Source organism: Erpetoichthys calabaricus, chromosome 12 (assembly GCF_900747795.2).
Source record: "Erpetoichthys calabaricus chromosome 12, fErpCal1.3, whole genome shotgun sequence".
Lineage (NCBI taxonomy): Eukaryota > Metazoa > Chordata > Cladistia > Polypteriformes > Polypteridae > Erpetoichthys > Erpetoichthys calabaricus.
In genome coordinates, this window is record NC_041405.2 from 109,140,079 (window position 1) to 109,160,959 (window position 20,881).

General features: G+C 36.4%; 1 protein-coding gene across 2 annotated transcripts in view; it reads left to right on the forward strand.

Moving 5' to 3' along the window:
- The window catches only part of klf8 (Kruppel-like factor 8), a 101,390-nt gene that overhangs the window by 27,219 nt on the left and 53,290 nt on the right, over nt 1-20,881 (forward strand). The window contains exon 2 of one of the 2 annotated variants that reach the window (XM_028815992.2): nt 1,425-1,526. The exons of the other annotated variant lie outside the window; for it this stretch is intronic. Within the exon in view, the coding sequence (XP_028671825.1) occupies nt 1,425-1,526 (102 nt within the window). The remainder of the gene's footprint in view (nt 1-1,424; nt 1,527-20,881) is intronic. 2 annotated transcript variants of the gene reach the window in all.

Sequence of the window (20,881 nt, forward strand, 5' to 3'; positions counted from 1 at the left end):
TTCTTGTGGTGTCTGTATGTCCTCCATGTGTGTTCATCACATCTCCTCAAAGGCATGCTGGTTAGATTAATTGACAACTCTAATTTGTCCTTGTCAATGCAAATGTGGCTGTGTATGTGAGTGGGCCCTGTGATAGACTGATGTCATTCCCAGGGTTCATTTCTGCCTAGTGTTGCCAGGATAGGCTCTTACAACCCTCCTGAAATGGGTTAAGTAGATTGGAGAATTTTACGTTACTACTAACGAACAAACAGATGCACCTTTATAACGACTGAATATTTCTGATAGAGTGACAGACATCTGTGTGCAGAGCTTCACTGTCATTATTCAATTGGATGCCTGAGTTTAACTGAGTGAGGAGGACGTTTGCCAAAGTCGGTATTGGCGTTATTTCAAGATGAATGCAATGCCTGATCACCCAGGAAAATTGACAGAGTAACTATGTACCAAAATTATTGCAAAAACTCATCTTAAATGTGTTACTTATAAATGTAAAATAGGAGTCTGGTGTCTACAAAATATTTGCAGTTGGTGAACAAAGGCAAGCAGGAGGTATGATAAAGGAAACGATGGTACATGAGGTATGACACAAGGTCCTCAGGCGAGGATAAGAAAGAAAAAAAAAATCTGTAATGCTCATGTTTTTCTTGAAGGGCTGCGGGTGTCTGAAGACGTTTGGCAGGATTGGAAATTAACTCACTGTGGCATACTAGAGATTAAAAGCAGCAGATAGAACCAGGAGGGTGTCTGTACCACTTCTAGTTGAAGGATAAGATCTAATTAATACAAACCCTTTCCTTTAGTTTCATACAGAGCTCTTTGCTCTACCCCTGGTGTAATATCATGAAAACACTGAAGCAGAGTGTAGCATTTGCTCTATGTATTCCATGTATAGGGATATACAAAGTTTTTATCATGTTTGAGAAGTAAAACCTGGTAAGACACTACACTACTCTTTTGGAAAATTCAACGCTGGGATTAGTTATTCACTAACGTGGCATGAAATCATACACAAAACAAACTGCTTTTTATTAGGCCTATTAAGATTTTTTGCAAATATTATAAGAGAGGACATAAAGTTGTGTTTGTATGAGAGCATCCTTTGCAGAGTGTCTCAAGAGAATGGAAACAGCAGTGCCTAAGACCGTCACTACCAGCATTTTGATCACATAAGGTGGTCTCCTGTTATCACTTATTAATTTGATGCCAGTATGTACAGCATGTTAATTTTGTAACCTGCCGTGCTTTCGTGCTAATTTGTTTTGCTCCCGTTTCTTTTCCTTTCTTGCTCTTTCTTAGGTCTCCACTTGGTGTTTTGCACTGTCTCATTTCCTCCCCATTCTCTGCTTCTTTCAAGCTCCCTCAGCTTGTATTCTCTTCCTCACAAACTGTCCCCTCCCATTTCTGTCTGTTCTCTTTTTCAGAGCACAGCCAATCCCAAGGAGTCTCTTCCCAGCAGCACGCTGACGCCTGAGGGAATGCCAGCCAAACAAATCAAGTCAGAGCCCACTGAACTAGGAGTTTCTGTGAGTGAGCCAGACCGAATCAGTCTGACCAAGGAGGGTTTTTTATTTGTATATTTTTACTGTCAGCTATTTAAGACTAAAGGGGGTGTTGGGTCTGAAATGTGGGTTGGCAGGAATGGGAGACAAACCATTATGACATGCAGAGAAATAGCAAGCTATACAGAAATCAGAAGAGTGGCTGTGTCATACTTTAAACATTTTAACTGCTTTTCCATTCCACATTTCTGTAATGTTTACATGGTGTCACAACCCTTTGCAAAATTGGATTCAATTTCAGAATACAGTCCCTAACTATAGCATGGTGTTTGCTGGGCATTTTGTTATGAATTTTACTTGCTTTGGAATGAGAAAGTTGCTTGGAGCAATTCAAAATAATTGTACTCCTCCTTTTCTTTTATCATTCTTCCAGTTGCAACCCCAGATAGTGTTAAAGCCACCACATGCATACCGACATTTACACATTCCTTCACGCTTGCTGGGTCAGTGCTAAAATTTGGTGTCCTGCTGAGTACCTGTTGATACTCCAGCCCCCACTTCCCTTCCCCTTATTGTTGTGCAAATGGACTACCAAAGAATTCTTCCTTGCCCATTTGAAAGTTATAAATCTGAAAAGACCGTGTTCAGTTCAGGGTTCTCAATAAAACTGATGTCAATAATATCCATTTTCTACTGGTTTAGGTACAGTTCTCAACCTTGAGCTATTCATTTTTATTTGTCGCTGTTTATTAGTCAATCTCTACACAACAGCCTACTGACATTCGGAAAGTGATTCATTTTCTGCTCCATCAGTAGATTGACTGTTACTCACAGAAGCACTGGGTTAAATCTTTCTTCACCAATTTGCGGTTGTGAGATACTTGTCTTTAATCCTAATATCTCTGGCACATATCTAAAACATGTAGCTTTTTGCACCTTTCAGAATAAAATTGTATGTTGCCTTGAGGAGATAACTTCTTCTTAATTCAGACATTGTGGTTGCTTTTGTTTTCCTTAACGCTTTTGCATCTTGGTTTAATAATGTCAGCATTGACCTTTTGTGAGGAAGTTCATGGTGCTGGAAAGGAAATGCATAATTTTGATAGCCGCGGCTTTTTTCTGTCTCTTTGTGTTTTCCTGTTTCACTGCCTTTTGAAGACTTTTTTTTTAATAAGAGTGTTCTTTATAACAAGTCAATATGTTCTCAAAGGTGGTTTCTTTCCTGTGTAAACTAAAGGTTGAGTTATCCTTTCTGAGTTTGGAAAAACAACAAATGACTGCAGTGTAACATGTTGTCATGAACTTTTAGTATGATTGAAACTGCTTTGCTAAACTGTGGTTGTTGGGGGTGGTGCGTTTCACTACTTACGATACAACTACTATTACTCAGGGGTGTTTAAAAGACTGGCTATGGCCCTCAAGAATTTTTTGCACTGCATCATTCATGACTCCACAAAACTTTGACATTTTCTAGGCAGCATAAGTGGTGAAGATTGTAGGGGAAGTCTCAGGAATTGGTTACAGCAGCAACAGATTAAATAGCAGGATCACTAGTGGGAGTGTGGAGAAGAATATTGAAAGAAAACACTATGCAAAATGAGTCTGCAAACCATCAGAACAGGATGGAGTTCAGAAAAACACAGGCCAGAAGGCCAAAATCTTAAAATGAGAATTTTAATCAGAATTAATCAGAATTTTTCCAGTATGTAGCACATTAATACTGTAAGATTGATCACAATGATTTGAATGAACATAAAGCTAAATCCAGCCAGTGTAGTGAAATCAGCAGGACAGTACACCAAAAAAGAAAAAGATCTCATAACAGACATAAGATAATAATTACAGATTAAATATGACAAAGGTGATGAGTTTGGTCCCACTGCATAACAAGTGTTTAAGAGAGTAAGATGTCTGGTGCAAGAAGATGTTGGTTGTCTCACAAGGATTATTTACTTTGGATAAGAAACTGACTCTTATTGAGTGTAAATTGAGGGTTTTGTGGGTTAATAGGTGAGTACTGAATATAAGTTTAAAAAGAATGTGCAAAAAGAAGTGAGCTTATAAAACTAGGTCATTGTGTTTGATTTATAGTACTATTAGAAGATCCTGGATTTGGACGATATTGTAGCACCAATTGGAAGCTACTTGGAATGCATTTTCATGACAGATTTGTTTAACTTTTTTCACCAGCAAAAGTCTTAATGACACAGAATATTAAATTGTTTCCCATATTAATATTTTATTTACCTTAAGTATAAAATATAAAAGTATATAGGAAAATGAAAGTAAAAATAATAGTAAAAATTCCCAGTCTCTTTAAGCAAGTTTCTCCTCACTTTCGTTTATTGTTTGAAGAAGAGCTTTACCAATAGATCAATAGCTAGGATGTTGTACCGTGTTAGCCATTATGAATGTAGAGAAAAGCCAACCTTTTATTGGCTAACTAAAAGATTACAATATGCAAGCTTTCGAGGCAACTCAGAGATTACAATATGCAAGCTTTCGAGGCAACTCAGACCTGAGTTGCCTCGAAAGCTTGCATATTGTAATCTTTTAGTTAGCCAATAAAAGGTGTCATTTTGCTTGGCCTTTCCCCCCAAAAGATCAATATATAGATAAAAAATGGATACATTTAAAGTTGTAGAAAATATATCTAATGTATGTATATGTGTTGGGTTAAAAGAAATCCCAAAAAGACCTGAAGAGGTTTACAGATCCAGTGTGGGCTCCCTGTTAATTGCTGATGGACAGAGGTGAGAAATCGAAGTAGAAGTGCTTTAGGCTAAACACTGGTGCACCTGTCAATGCTTGATGGTTTAGGTAGATGCCATGTTGAAGAGAAAGTGGCACCTTTAAGTGCCTGGAGACAGCAGGGGTGGGGTTGGAAGTGGGATGGAGGTGGACTTATTGCTCCTCTTTCAGGTCTATAGCTTCCTGGCTAGAGAGGAAAAGGACAATTACGTGAACTGTTGTGCATCTTCAGAATCTTTCCCCTTTGAACCCTGTAATTTGAAGAACATGATATACAATATGTACACTGTGTGCACTGAGAGTGTATGTACATATGTATGTGTAGCATATGAAAAAGAATTGATTTGAATGTAACTGAATAAGTATATGTATAATTATACAGCACTGTAGAAATATAGTTCTGATAATCCAAGTAGTGTATTTTCAAAGATGGTTACCTGATCAGCGGGTATTTACTTACTTGTGAAAGCAGCATCTAACATTAGAATAAACTTCCTTTTAATTGTATCAGTATATACTTAACAAGAATTTTTTGGGTTTTTAAAGCAGGTCCATGTTCTGTGTGGCCTCTTGTAGAAGGCAAAACTAAAGCAATTTATTTTGGTTCACTACAATATAGTTTCTTCCAAGCTTCTTCTACGATTTGGCAGAACTGTTCTTTTGACTTTGGCTGCATTTTGTACTTTTCCCTGTCCAAGTGATCCCACTTGCCTTCAGCTATCCTGAGGGCTATGAGGTGGCCGACCTGATACTGTTAGTGTTCCACCTAAAGGATTTTGCTCCAAGTAGGTCTTAATTTTGCTGTTTTCAGGGTCAATGTCAAGCCAAAAGATTAAGTATGTTGTTTATTTAAAGATACAGGATGATTCCATCGATTTGGACAACATTGCCTACTCAGTTGACCCCACAGACTATGAAAGAGCCTCCACCATACTTTACAGAAGGCTGCACATGGGCATCACTGACCTTCTTTCCAGCTCTTATTCTAACATACTAGTGGCATAGTGAGTTAAAAATGTCACATTTTGGTTTATTGCTCCATAAGACTTTCTTCAGCTGGTTTTTGGTCTACTGTATGCTTTGTATTTTTCTTTGTATAATCCATTCTCATTTTTCCTTGAAGACCATTTCTTTTAAGACTTCTTTGCATAGTTCAAGTGTGTACTGTAGTTTTGTGCCAGATGACTCTGCCACATAATGATCAGGAAGTTCAGTCCCTTAAGGGAGTGACCTACTGTATATCATTTGCAGAGATAGTTTTGTGTTCTCCATCTGTCTTCATCTTTCACAGTTTCTTCCATTTTTTTATATTGGATATCAAGTTTGGAGTGGTGTTGCTGACAGTCTGTCATTTAGGTTCATTAGCTTAGATGTTTTGAAAAATGTTTTCCTTAAGGCACCCCAGGATTTGTAGTTGCCATAAAATAATTTATTTTTTAACATTGTACCATTAGCAAACCTAGTTTGGCTAATCAGTACTTTACAGGTATATGGTTGGTGACATTTAACAAATGCAGGGAATGGCTATTGCACAAGATTGTAACTTTTTTTTAGAAAGCATAAGAAATTCTTGTTACTTTTTGTTACATCAATGATTATTTTATTTATTCAAATGTTATACTGTACAAAGTTTTCATGAGCAAATAAACACTTACTGTTCATATAGCTTGCTTTAAATATAATTTTGGGTTGTCTAAGACTTTTGGTCAGTATTCTGTGTGTGGGAATCTACGTATATATACCTGATGTATGCTGAATGGTAGGTTACAAAGATGTCCGAGACAGTTACTAAAAAGATATATGAATAGCATATTGTTGGCTCAAGTAAAAAAAGTTATTAGAAGTCGCTGCTCAATAAATATGCTGAAATCAACACCACAGTTAGAAAAATGATTGTCAAAATGCATGTAAAAAGTTGACTGCAGGTAAAAGCAAAGTTATCTCATGTCAGCAAGCAAAAATAGTCTTGACTACAAGAGAGGAATTTTAAATAAGTGCAGTACACAGAGTTACAAGAGTGTGAGTGAGAAGACAGGTGGTGGATCCCAGGCACAGTGCCCTCTGTCTTCATAGGAAGAGCTGAGGCTGTGCACATTTGGGCAGTCGTCCCATTGAGGGTATGCTGGGTGTCATTGACTCACTGCAGGAGCAAAGAGCACTGAAGAACGGGAACCACGGCTTTCTGATAGCAAGGAAATAAAAAAATAATTATATTGGCTGGTGCTATGCTACACTGAACAATTCCTGATTGGTTACTGGAAATGTGTGTAATGAAGGAAGCCGGTCACAATCTGTGCTCCTTCGGACATAAACAGACAAGCGCCACAATTGCAACAGGAAAAAAAGCTTCCCTTTCTTAACTTCATGCGCCTTTAAATGCACGTCAGAGAATCGGCTGATTCTGCCCGCACTAATGTCAACAGGTGTCTTTCCAGGGGACGAAGACCAGAATTGTTCAGCATGACATGATATGACAAAGAGGTTATATAAAACATTTGGCTAGTCAGTAAAGAGTTGGTTTACAAATATGCTGCCTTTTCATGTTTTCATCTATCATGTCAATGAAGAAGATACATGAAAATACATCAGTTGGTAATTTTTTGTAATTAGTATGTGACATAATTAGAGGTTGAATTGCCTGCGGTCCAATAATACAGTATTTTAATGATACTTTTGTCTGGAAAGTTTAGTTTTTGCTGAGATATCTTAAAAAGTGCATGCAATGAAAAATTTTGAAATATTTAAAACTCTCATTGAAAGGCAGTGCAGAATTTTCAAATATGTCCGTCTTAAAACAGAGGACTATATTGTGTGCGACTTCAATCATGGATTAGTTTACTGTTTCAAATTTACCTTCAGGAAAGTCACTTCGTCTTGTATATTTTGTATATCTTCCACTTTTACTTGTGAGAGTAAAACAGATTCAGAAAACAAGCTAGTAAAGTGCTGGCAGAAGCGTCACCTCTTTGGTACACCAGTTTATTTCTCCTGCTCCTTGAAGTAAGATAAGTGTAAAAGTTAATTAAAAAAAGCAAATGTTGCTTACTTAAAAAATGAATGTAAAAGAAAGGAAATATTGTATATAAGTGCTGCTCTGTAAGTCAAAAATGAACACTGTTATAAAATATTTAAAAAACAAAATAGTGACTCTTTGAAATAACTAAAAAATGCTCCATTTTTTAAATGGGTAAACTAAGCCATTAAACACTCCTAATTATTACTCCATGTGAACATTTTCTAACGTGCTTATTTTAGCATTACTTTTTTGTATTAGATTCAGCACTTCAACTGAATTGCAATTTATGTTTGTGCTTAAATTTGTCTGAATTTGGAGTGGAAAGTGTACTCATATGAAGGAAAATAGGTTGATGTGATATACTCTACCTAATAAGACCAACCCTTCAGTCAGTTCTTTTCAGTTGTTTTGTTTTATTGTATTTTGTTTTTGTTTAATGGTGAAAATGGATTTTCAGTATCTCACCAGTCTCCATGGTAAGAGTAGGGCTACTTAGCTATAATGACTAACACACAATGTTGCATCACCCTGATTTAGCTTTGTGAATTACTTTATGAGCCTCCATATTTCAATCAGTAAATGAGATTTGAATGTTTGAAGAAGAGTATATATGTGTTTTCAAACTTGTGAATTAGACATACATGTGAATTGGTATATGAGGTGCTTGTCACTACAAACCTATTAACTTTCTGTTTTCGTATTTTTTTTTTTTTTTAATTTCTTAAATCTGTCACATCATGGCAACATATACTGAATACTGTTGTGGTTCTCAAATAATGATAAAAGTTCCATGTTAATAAACCACCACCAGGGAAAAACATCTTCCATACCTCTTTCTCTTTTTATTTTGTTTCCTTTTGGGCACAGAACTTCATTGCCACTTTTGCCAGATTTATATTTCACGTGAAGGCAATCAGGTTGGGGTGAACTAAGAGCCTGGAGTTACAGGCTGCATATAAACACCACAAATGCATATGATGAGTAATTTCATCTGGTCTTTCCTCTGCATATATTCTGTAAAAAAACAACTAGTAATGCAAAGTGTGCAAACGTGTAATTTTTGATTTCATCTGCCTATGTTCATGGATACTCTTGAAATTTGTCTCTACATGAAATAGAGGGATAGTGTTGGGGGTGAGAAAGGGAGCCACTGGACGTCTGGGTGAAGGGGATGATATAGCAAATCTCATATAATTGGGCTCTTTTCCATCTGAAACCATAATTGCTACTCTTTCTCAATTGGAAAGAAATTGCTATGTCTTCATTAATAACAATAAAAATGAAGATATTGAGACAACAATATGAATAGGCCATTCCTAGAAAAGATGAGCTAAGGTATGGAATACTGTGTCTAGACTTCTGTGACACTCATCGGTGAGACTGTAACACAAATTCCGCTTGAAATAAACTTTCAAATACAAAATGTATCATCCTTAGTTTGTAGCACTTATTTTTAGTATGACATTGCTTGCAAAATGCATGTTTGATCTCAAGCTCCTTTTCACTATAACACTGAGAAAACCAAAATGAGCCAAAACACTTGATGTAAATGTTGAGAGAATATTGTCTGGACAGAGCTTTTTCAAACATGCCACCTCTATGGATGTTTCCATTCTCAGAAGGGAGAACAAAGTGTTCAGTGTTTAGGAGCAATACATGATTATTAGGAGTACAGAAATGAATAGTGAAACATAACCATAAAAAGAAACATGGAAAAAATGCAGATTCTTGGTTATTGATGATGTATCATGTCAAAAAAATATTGTAGTGCTGTATAGTATCAAATTTAACACTCCTCTGAAGTTTACTATGTGTAACTGTAATAAACATTAAGGGAGTGGGAACCCTCATTCAAATGTACTTTTTCTGTACTTAATATTTAATATATATCACACTTTTAATGTTTAGCTGCATATTGCACTGTTACTTCAATTCGTATGTCAGTGTATTACCCCTTATTATAGCACTCAAGTACAAAGGTAAATTTCAGATATTTTTTTAATACATAATACGGCGCAGCACCTCAGGATAAACTGCTCTGAAGTGAGCTTTAATTGAGTCTATATTAATCTCTGATTTGACTTCTCTTTGGTGTGATGAGATTTTATTGCTGTTCTGTTATCTACACATGCAGTTAATCGAGTGGATTATTGAAGAATGTTTATTCGCAGTGAAATGCTTGGAAGGAATTATTAAATGAATAACTAAGGTATATGAACAGATCTTGACACTCTTAATGTATTTGCATTACTTTTGGTCTTAAATTGTTTTTTGTAGTTAATTGTTTTATACTTGGTTGATTCGGTTTACTAAGAAGATCATGCAGTGATGTGGACATTTTATTTCTGCATATACAATGAAAACTGTGTGTAGATGTTGAAGTAGTGAAAGGATGTGCTATATAAGTTTACTAGTGGTGAGAACTCTTTTAAGCAGCATATGTTTTTTTTACAGTATGCTTGCCTTTTGTAATGAGCTTGATAATAACCAGAAGTATATTTTCATATCCTGTTCTGACTAATCTGTCACAATGCTTAAATTCTGATATAATATGCATCTGTCCAGTTTTTGTGTGTAGTAGCAGTAAGCTTAGAGATGCGGTCACACAGCTTTTCTCTAGGAACAGATTACAGTTTCATCGAGAGGAATCTCAGGTGTGTCCTGGCCATGGCACAGTCTCTTCCCCCTATATGCTATATCTGTAATATACCATAAACATATTACTCTTGAGTGTGCCCTGGGATACACTGGCTTGGAGTCCATGGTTGGTTTGTACCTTTGAACTTTACCCTTGAACTTGATCTTTATTTTCAGGCAATATAGTTGCTAAGAATTTTTTATGGTGCTACAGCCATAGATACAATAATAGCAAAACATAACTAACAGTACAATATACAATACTCATATGACATCAGTCTATATATGCAGTACTGAACAAAACACAATAAATACACAAAATAATAGGATAATGTATACTGTAAAATTGCACTCCTGCCACTTACATTATGAAGTTGGACAGAGCTGTTTGGAGATCTAAGGAAATATCGATGTGATTCAAAAGTTGTTACTGACCAGTGGGGCTGCAGAAGGAAATAAGTTATTTACATGTCAAGTGGTTCTTGCTGTGAGTCACTAGTAATGTTTATGCGATAATAATAATTAAAAACTTGGGTGAGTGTGGTCTTCAATTATGATGCCTACAAATCTCTGACCTGAGTCCTAAATAGAATCCAGTTTCAGACTTAACGTTCTTTGTTTTGAATAAAAAGAGATACTGTCATCTCATACTGTTATGGAGGATGTATGAGTACCATCAACGGCAGCACTGTAATTCTGACCAGCAACAATTGAGACAAGTTAAACTTTTTGAGATGGTTGACTAAAAACATGTGCTATTGAGCTTGTTTGATAAGAGAAGTTGTGTATGTAGCTTTGCTGCTGGGATAAGCTAAATCTACCTGGAACCTGTCTTTGCAGGAAGAATTGGCTCATACAATGAACTGATCTATGCGGTATCCATTCTTTACTTGTTTTAAAAATATGATGTTGATATATTACTCTATTTTCAGTTTTCCGTTTTTGGTGTGCCGCCAACATCAATATAGTAATTTCCATTGAACTATAACCATAGAACAGTTACATTTCAGTGTAATGCTTGAATCGTCAGCATTTCAGCTTTTAATGATTTAATTTTTTTTTCTTTTCAAACTTTTTAAATCAATTCTTCACTATTTTAATGATTCTGTGTTTAGTTGCTGTTTGTTGCATTTATTGAGGATGTGATTTCAATAGAAAGCTTCATGTGACATGGCAACATAAAGACAATATTCCCTCCATGCTGTCTGCGTGGTGTTCAATGCAGAGACCAATTGTTTTATGTACATTTTCCAATTAAGGAATGCCATTCACAAATATAAGTAAATTTAATTCATATGATCAGGAGTATAATTTGTATTCATTGATACTACCAAATAATTCATATTGTGCTTTGTCATTACATAATTTCTTATCAAGGTGAAATGTGAATGAGTGAAAATTAAGCCTACATTTGCAAGAAGGCATGGGAGTGTTATCTTGACACTGACCTAACCTTTAACATTTCCACTCTCTCTAAGACCCCCTTTGTTAAAGATATGTAATGTGCACGAAGCAGCAGCATCGGTTGATTCAAAATGAATTATGAATAAAAAGAATTATAAATAAAAATGTAGCTCAGCTCCATACACAGTGTACATTTAAGTATATTGCCGAAAATGGAGTCACCCTGTTTACCTTTTGTAAATTAATCACAAACACAACAGAAAAGGTTTGGAGCAGCCACCCCATATACTTGTAAAAGTGTCGATAGATGAAGCAAAAAAACAATGTCTTTTTTCAGACCAAGCTCAATAGAGAACTGAATTGTAGCATACAAAATGGTGTTTATATAGGGTCAGAGGAGGAAGTGATGTCAGGAGAGCCGGGATAGGAAGTGAGGTTGTTAGGCAGGACTTACTTCTGATGGTCTGCAGAGGAGGAAAGAGAGAAAGCGTTATCTGACAGTGACCAACACCTCATGTCTGGCGGATGATCACATTTATTTGACGCTGTAAACTGTCTTCTAATTGCACGTGTGTGACACCTTATTAATGCCTATACACCAGACTTGACACTGCAGTCATAGATTTCAAAGGACAGTTAAAATTACTGTAGAAGGCAGTCACAACATTAAAAGTAGAGCAGCGAACCCATTATTTTAGTATAGCATTAACTCTTTAGAACTGATGATGGTCATACTGTTTTTTTTTGTTATGCATTCGCATACAATGGGAGAAGTACCTACTGCGACAGACATGTCTGTCTGTCTGTCTGTCCGTCCATATGAAAGAACTTGGGCCTCCTGTGGACCTATTTTGGTTGGAATTTAGTGCACTAATTCTTCAAAGAAATGTGTCAAGACAGTTAAATACACTGTGAGATCTACAGTATCTTGAACAGATCGTGCTGTGTGACATTCTGAAACTTCTGAGTCTCCCATTGAAAAGCACTGGTGAATCTGAAGGGTCCTCCATCTTAAAACAAAGAAGCATTTTGTGAAACCTCAACTACAAATTAATTTACTATTTTATTTCTTTTATCTGTTCTAACTTGTTTATTTTGTATGTTTTCCTCGTTCAACAGCCAGAAATGAATGGAAGAGGAAGGTAATATGTAAGCATGTCTAACTCTGAATTGACTGAACGAATATTATCTGCTGGTTACTATTTTAAAGAATGGAGTTTATCAACCTGCAGCTACATGTTGTTTGAACTAATTGATTACACAGGAAAGTTTTAGCTCCCCTAAGTGATATAAACATATCATGTGTTTAGAAAGGGAGCTAGAATTGATCTGTGGGCAGAAGATCAGAGCTGTGGGGCTTGAACCAAGGACCACACTGTGTTGTACAGTTTCTTTGGTGCGTGAAAAAGCTGATTGAAGTGCAAATTGCAAGGACATGGCAGGAATTCCCATTGTGTGTGCTGAAACAATTACTTAACAGTATAATGTACAGCGGACTTTGATAGGCTTACAGTTTTTCCATGCCCAAAGAGCCAGTTTCTCCCCTTTCTAGCTTCAAACTGTAAGTAAAATCTTTAAAATATAATTGTCACCGTTGCTATTCCCATTGAACAAATATAAATTAATAAATAGTTAAAAAAAATGTACAAGTGGGTCAGTTACAGTGTTGGAAAGTAGAGTGGTGACCAGGCCCTGAATCACTGAATCTCACAGCAGTAGGAACAAATGATCTTCTAAAGTGTTCAGTTCTACAGCACAGTGAGAGTAGATGATTGCTACGTTTACTTCTGTGACCTACCAAAATGCTGTAGAGAGGATGACTAATGTTAATAGCCAGATGGGAAACTTATTTCAGTTGTTTTTCTCCTTTAATAAGGTAATATTAATAGTGCTGTTGTGTTGGTATTGTTTACTTTGTATTTATATTTTTTTTTTGGTAATTTCCCTTTATAGTCAATGTGAGTTGGCATTTTGTGAGTAACTGAATGGTGTGGTATTGTTACTAAGACAGGATTGTATTTACTGCTCTAAATATCTGTTGGGTGATCTTTTTGGACTTTTGTTAATGGGGAAAAAAAGTACATTTTTAAATAAAAAAAAAAACTTATGTAATTATTCAATATTCTCTGGCGCTGTAATTTCTCAGCAAAGCTCTAGATCTGCTCTCCTACAATTTTACCTTGAGAATTCAACTGGAATTGTAACTGTGTATGGGGTATTTAAAAAAATGTTATGTTTAAGAAAATTGAACAACAATTATTCACTGTTATTCATAGTACAGTTATGCATGCTATCCCTGTGACTTTGATCAAGATATTACTTCTGCATTTCTTGTAGGACCTCCGAGTGAAAGAGAAACTTCGGCATTGCTAATAACAGATCCAGTATCAAACATTCACAATACTCCTTCAAAAACATGACCAAATGCAATGTAATTTTATAATAAAGCAGCTTTAAGAAAAAATTTAAATATATTTAAAGGAGTGGTAGTTCAGTGATTTGCATTGCTGCTTGACATATCCAGGTCGCTAAGTTAGAAATCATGACCCAGCCACTGTGTTTTAACATTCTTTACATGTCTGTATGTTTTTCTGTACGTATACTTTAGCTTTCTTTTCACATCATGAAGATCTGTGTTTTGGTTAATCTGGAGACTTTGAATTTACCTTGTGTGAGTGAGTGTGGAGTGATTGCATAGGTGAGCCTTTGTAAATTGATGTCCCATCCAGGCTTTGTTCCTATTTTGTACCCAATGATGTTGGTATGGGTTTCAGTCCCGAAGACCCTGAACTGGAATTGGTGGATTTGACAGTAGATAGATGGATGGATATTTAATTTAAAAACTTTCTATTATGTTTATTTCTATTTAGATATTGCTTGGTGTTTTCATGGTATATTCTGTGGTGCATTGACTACTGTTTTGTGTTACATTTCATCTATGTTTCTAAATATGGACAGCAGATATGTATGTGTGCAATATAAAAGTAACCAGTCAGTTATTCTGAGTTTGTGAAAAATCTCTTTGAAGTCTTTACCTTCCTAATGAGAACCTCAGAATGCTGCAAGAAAAGTAAATTAAATAAAATCAGTTTGAGATTGCACATGCAAACTGCACACTACTTCAGTAACACTTTAATGCAATTGGCTGATGGATGTTGTGCTTCACGCAGAGAGCCAATCTAGAACATTCCTTCACTTTGCCTCATAGTTGCTCCTGCTGATATAGTTTGGTTCTGGGCCAAGATCTTGTTCCTGAATTTATTATCTATGTTGTTTTTTTTTTTTTTAAAAAGTTAAAATATTAATGATTACAACATCACTTACAAGCCCCTTTCACATTGTAGATACCCCTGCAATTTTCCAGTACGTTTCTGGACTGATGACAAACTCACTTACGCTCATGGAAGGCTGTGAACAGCCTTGGAAAGCTGGGGATGACATCTTAGGTACCTTAGCTGAAAAATTTCCTGGTTCAAGACACATTATGTTTGCTAGGAATCTTAACATTTCAGCCTATGTTATGTGTCAACAAGTTGCAAATTATTGCATTAAGTTTTTTAAAATTCATAACATCCTTATTTAAGATGTGCTGATGTTAATATGAGTGAACAAAATATTAATGTAAGGGCATATACTGTGTAAGTTGCTACCTTGAGACTTTACATAAACAGTGGTAGAATTTTATAGTGTGTTTGTTTTTAAAGGTTTAACTATTTGAACGTAGAATAGACTGCAGTATATGCAGTAACAAAGGAAATACTCTGCATTCAAGGCAAGAGGCAAATAGTTTCATGCTCAGGAACAGCAAAAGAGGCAATATTACATTATTATGTTGTAAAGGTTCTGCACGCACACAGAACTGCACATGCCCAATGTTTGTAGACTCCAGGGTTCAAAAGCCACCCTTGGCACACTCTCTGTAATTTGTTCATTTAGCTATGTTAGCATGCATATTCTCCTACTTAAATTGACCCCATATGATAATGTATGGTTTATTTTTGAATGTTCCCTGCAACTGAATGTGCCTATTCCAGTGCTTTTTATGGCCCTTAGATTGCCAAGAGTATGAAAAATTTAAAATGAAGGAAGAAATGGTCATGTTAACATAATGCAAAATAGGATGAAGTGCTTAAAATATAAGAAAGTGAAAATTCTTATGATGCTAGTGGGCACTAGCCTTTAAGGAAACATACGTTATAATTTCCCTGGCTTAAATCTAGGCATAGGACTCTACTGTCTGAATGTCATGAACCCAACAAAGTAAATGGCACTTTGTCATAAGTGTCAATCACAATTTGATTTTTCCCTGTCAAGAAATCAAGAAATCCTCCCATTATTTATTCCATTGGGGGCTGCCACAATATTTCTTTAATGAAAGGAGGTCTTAAACCAGGAGTGATTGGAGCACAAGATGTCATCATGCCAGTTAGAATGTGGGTGCTGTTCAGCTGCATCTGAAACATGAGGAGTGCTGCACTCTCGGCCGAAGCCGCCTAATTTGAAAGATCGTATGTGTTCTCCTTAGACTTCATGTATGAAAAGCCAATAGATGGACGGCCCTACTTAGGAAAAGTGCCTTGGTATGATGCCCCTGTTACAAAGGAGAGGAGAGTCCTAAAGCAAAAAAAAAGAAAAGTATGTGGAGAAACATTGTTTTAATCATTTGCCATCCTTGAGCTGCGTAGCCAAACTGTGGCTGCACAATATTTTGCATTGCCCCCTTACTTCCTCAGACTGCTGTGTTCAAATCATGTAGTTTGTGTTTTTTGAAGGTTCATTAACTTATTATGGGTTGTCCTTTCACAGCTGAAAGCTGTGCGATTCTAAATTGAATGTGTTACTGTATCAGTTTAGGTATTTCATAGCCATTTTATTGTCTAGGTCAGCGAATGGCTCCAGTAATGTTGATCTGCTCAGGTCCACAAAACAGATATTTAGAGCATTTTAAAAAGAAAATAAACAGTTTTGGAAATGTCTGCCACAACTGAATGAGTGCCATGGAATTAAATAACGGGTTTAAATAGCAACGAGAATTGGCTTCAAATTAAGAAATTGAATGAAGTGAAGTTGGTTGGAGTTTGAGGCTCCAACTTAGTTGGTCATCTGTTGGCTCACTTCATATCAAATTTATGTTTAGGTGCCGTTTAAGTAAAAAAAGAATCAATTCAGCAGTCAGAGTGTCAAGAAAAGTCAATTAAAATAAAGGGAAATAGTTAATTAGCAGCAAAAACTGGTCACTAATTAAGAAAAGAGTTAGAATGAAAACTTTCAGCCACAGTAACTCTCCAGGACTGGAATTGGAGACCCCTGCTTTACACCATGGTGTGATGCTTCCTAGCCAACTTGTATATTACTAATCAGAGTTCTCTAATTAATGGATCACTTGACCGGGATCGAGAATGTTTAACCCATTGTCAGATCCCCAGCATTCCACAGCTTGTTGTCTCTGCTTCTTCCTAATTATCACAATTTTGAGGAATGATTTCTGCTGATGGCAGCACTCAGTATACCATGCTTGCTTAGATGTGATGCAAAATTGTAATTACAAAGAAAATAGCTTTACCTTTCACAAAATGGCCTCATGACTTTCCTCTACAGGAATGTGGGAGCACCCCGCCATTTTCTCAGCACCTGATGAGTGAAGGAGCACCCACACAGCATTGTTCTTGCCTTTAATTACCTTCACTTTTGAAAATGAAAATCCATACCACTAAATGGATTTAGGAGAACACTACCCACTTTATCGTGGAATGTTCTGGTACTCTTGTCTCGTTTTTCTGTTCACTCAGAGGGATAAGACAAGTTAATTAAAAATTATTTCCATACACCACAAGTGACCACTTGCAAAAGTTGTCCTTCCAGTTTGTCAGCTGGTGTGGATTTAGTACCACTACTCAGTCCATTCTTGATAAGTAAGTAGAATTGTGTTTCCATCCTAGCCTCATTTTTAACCCTAAGTAGTCTCAAGCAGAACATTTTAACATCGGATCATGGAGGTACTTCCAGGAAAAGTCATACATAAGGTTGGATGGTTAACTTAGTAATATGTGGAACTCTTTATAAGGGTGCCAACTCATTTACACCAGTAACAGATGTCACGCAGGGGCTTTTTAGCATTCAAAGAATTGTTATTCACATTTTTGTTAATTTTTTTAAACTCCTATTTAAAATGATCTACCATGTGTATGAAGTTGTATGGCTTGAATGTATGATTTCTTTATTATTAGAAACGTACCAACTTGCCTTAGAGTGCACTAAAAAGATTTACTTTTATTGTTCTTTCATTATTCATGCCTATTGATATAGTATACAAAAATCACTACAGAATTTTTGAAAAGAGCACCTTTAATATTTTTTGACTGGTGCTTATTTTTTAGTTGGTTTGTTTGTTGAGGAAAGCTGTTTTGTGTATGCAGGATACATGTGTGTGTTTGTGCATGTGCTTATACATTTTGACAGAAGTCCAAAAGGATAAAAAGGGCGCCTTAAGGGTAATTTTCAGAGTAATGGTCCATGACAGTCTGTATTTTATGATAAACCATGCTGTGGAGAGCAGGAACACCTCAGCGTGGCAAGGGCTGGCCATTAGGAGATAACACACTTCAATGACATTATAGAAAGCTGTTAGAGGTTACCGCTTGGCAACGTACAGCAGAGTCCCCAATAGCTGTTTCATGGGGGGTCCCGCTTCTAGGGCAATGTTACAGAAGTATGATTTGTTGTTGCAATGGATTGGAGCCAATCTGTTTTATTTCATGGGTATGGACAGCTATGCAGCTGCCCTCCTGGGGGTGTCTTGGCCCTTACTGAGATTTATAATTAGCAAGCAGCAGACATGACAAGGTGTAGAATGCTGGGGATCCCACGCAAGTGATCCTTTAATTAGAGAACTCTGATCAGTAATATAGTTCGGACTGAGGTTGCTGAGAAACATCACACCATGGTACAAAGTGATTTTAGGAACCACTAGTAATCTGCAGATGTAAATTAAAGATCTATTAAAGGTCTATTTAGGATGTGTGTGGTTGTAGGTAAGTGCTGTATCTCTTTGGTCACATGAGACAAACATACCTTTCAATAAAGAAAAGAAAGCATGAGTGTTTTATAGTGAATATACGGGTGAGCCCAGTGTTTAGAATGAACATAATTTTTATGGGCACTTTGCCTTGTGCTTTCCAGGGTTTGTCATGGTTGTCTTGGAGTGATAAGCCACAGAAAGTATGCAAGTAAACAAAACATTTTAGTACTTTCATCAGTTACAATACATGCCCCTCTTCTCAAAATTTCCTCACTATTTCTATAATTGTAAGAACTATAGAACCCCTTAAATTAAAAACAAGGGCATTTTTCGCTTTTCTATATTTAAAAATCTTAACAGAAGTAGAAAAAGCAATTGTTGAAAAGATACTGAAATGCATCAGGATGTAGCATTTATCATTGTACAAAGTGTACCCCTTCAGTAGGACAATTTGCAATGCATCTCCAAGTATATGGTTTACTGCCTAAGGAACCCACCAAATAAGATCAGACGGATTAATTTGGAAGAGGCAAGAGTCCATACACTAATCATCTTTACTGAGGTTATGGCTCTAATCTATTTAATACAAGTCAAGGTCAAAGGGTGCCGAATTCTGTCCCGGCAGGCCTGCACTGAAGGTGGGAAACAACACTAGGTAGGGTGCCATTCATCACAGGGCTTACTCATGCTCATTCCTACCCTCATTGTGTGTTAAATTAATATTTTGGCAGTTAACTAACACATAAATGTTTGGGGGGTGGGGGAGTTGAGGTATCCAGAGGAGAACCCATGCAAAAGTGAATAGTATGGACAAAGCAAACTCCATATACAATATCTGGCATTTTGATTGGCATAAGCAAGTAGGAATTTTATTGTGCTGTATACGTGACACTGATGTCCTTATAAACCATTAGGTTAAAATTGGGGTTAATGCTTCAAGTGTAGGATTCTGGAACTGTGAGGTACAACAACCATTGTGCCACCATCCCATACCAAAACACCGTTGTTAGTAATCAGGCATAATGTTCAAATGCAGAGCAGGCCCATAGAAGTCTTATGAATATAGAAGATCAAAACTGAGCATAGGTAAATTGAAAAAAACTAAAATATCAACATAACGTGAAAATATGGCAGTTGCAAAGTGTTTTACTAAACAAGCCACTGATACAAAAGGTGATTGTTATTTGAAAGGGCTATCATCATTACAAAATATGACCATCACAGTCAGTAACAGAGGTGCAGTGGTGGAGTTAGAACAAAGAAGTATAATCTTAATAAAAAAAAAAAAAGTTGAATATGCTTGGGCACGTCAAAGCCAAAGAGAATAACTCAAGAACCATATTTATAGAGCGAGGCGACAAAAGCCATAATGGCATGTAACCTTTCTGAGATAGAGAGGGAACAGCTAGACGTATTTCACTCACTCAAGCCAAGAGCATTCAGATAACTCAGCATGGTTGGAATAGAACGTGGGAAAGCAATGCTTATAAAACCAAGTTAACGGTAAAAGGAATACAAATTTATTCTATAGTGATATTTTTCACTGTGACATTTTATCTAAAATCCTGTCTTTGTCATTGCACAAATTGCATGCTTGATGCGTTTGAATTTTTGCACAACATGATGAGTAAAAACAGGTCTCATGGAGTGTGAGGGAACTATAAAAGGGAAAAGAATGTGATGATAAAGCAGCAGATGATGAAGCTCTGTGAAGCTGTAACTGTTACAGACTGACCCTGTATTTTCAAGTACATCGAGGCTATTAGTTTTGTAAGGAAGACACACATGACTTTTATACCCTCTACTACCCTTTGAGTTTTGAGCATCCTCCTCTGTGTCAGAAAAATGTGGTAGAACTAGAGAACGGTGTATTTTTAGTAGCTGGGTGGTGTTTGTAGCTCTTTGGAAGTATACAGTGTATATATATATATATATATATATATATATATATATATATATATATATATATATAACCCATCCATGTTTAGAAAGTAATGTCTTTGTAGTGAGCAGGGTCACTGTGTACCAATGCTTGTACTGGTTAAATAAGAGAGTTCAACTGTATAACCTTGGTGGGTTGGCAGTCAACTGCAGGGAATATACAGAAGTAACAGTGTGAACATACAGGGAGGGAGCAGCCTGTAGAAGAAACAAATCTGAATTTAGATGTGGGGTCACTGATGAAGTGACTAAAAGCTGTCTGGCATCTCTTTTTATAGTTTGTACATGGAGCACGTGTGTAGCCACGTGCATCTGCCTCATTAACAACTGACATTATGACTTGAAACAAGCATGTTAACCACTTAGTCTTGTAGTCTTGGGGGTCAGGGTGTGTTTTATTTTTTTTCTTTAACCCCAGACACCTCCATATAGGCACGAGGTATGAGATTTGCACATGAAACTTAGAAAAAAAGACAGCAAAATTATTACTTTAAGACTTTAAGCCACCAACATGTTCCAGGAATTGAAGAGATTTTAAAGGGAATAATAATTGCAAATATCACAAATCCAAAATTGTGTAGTGTGAAAAGCGGAGGTGTCTTTGTCCCAGTG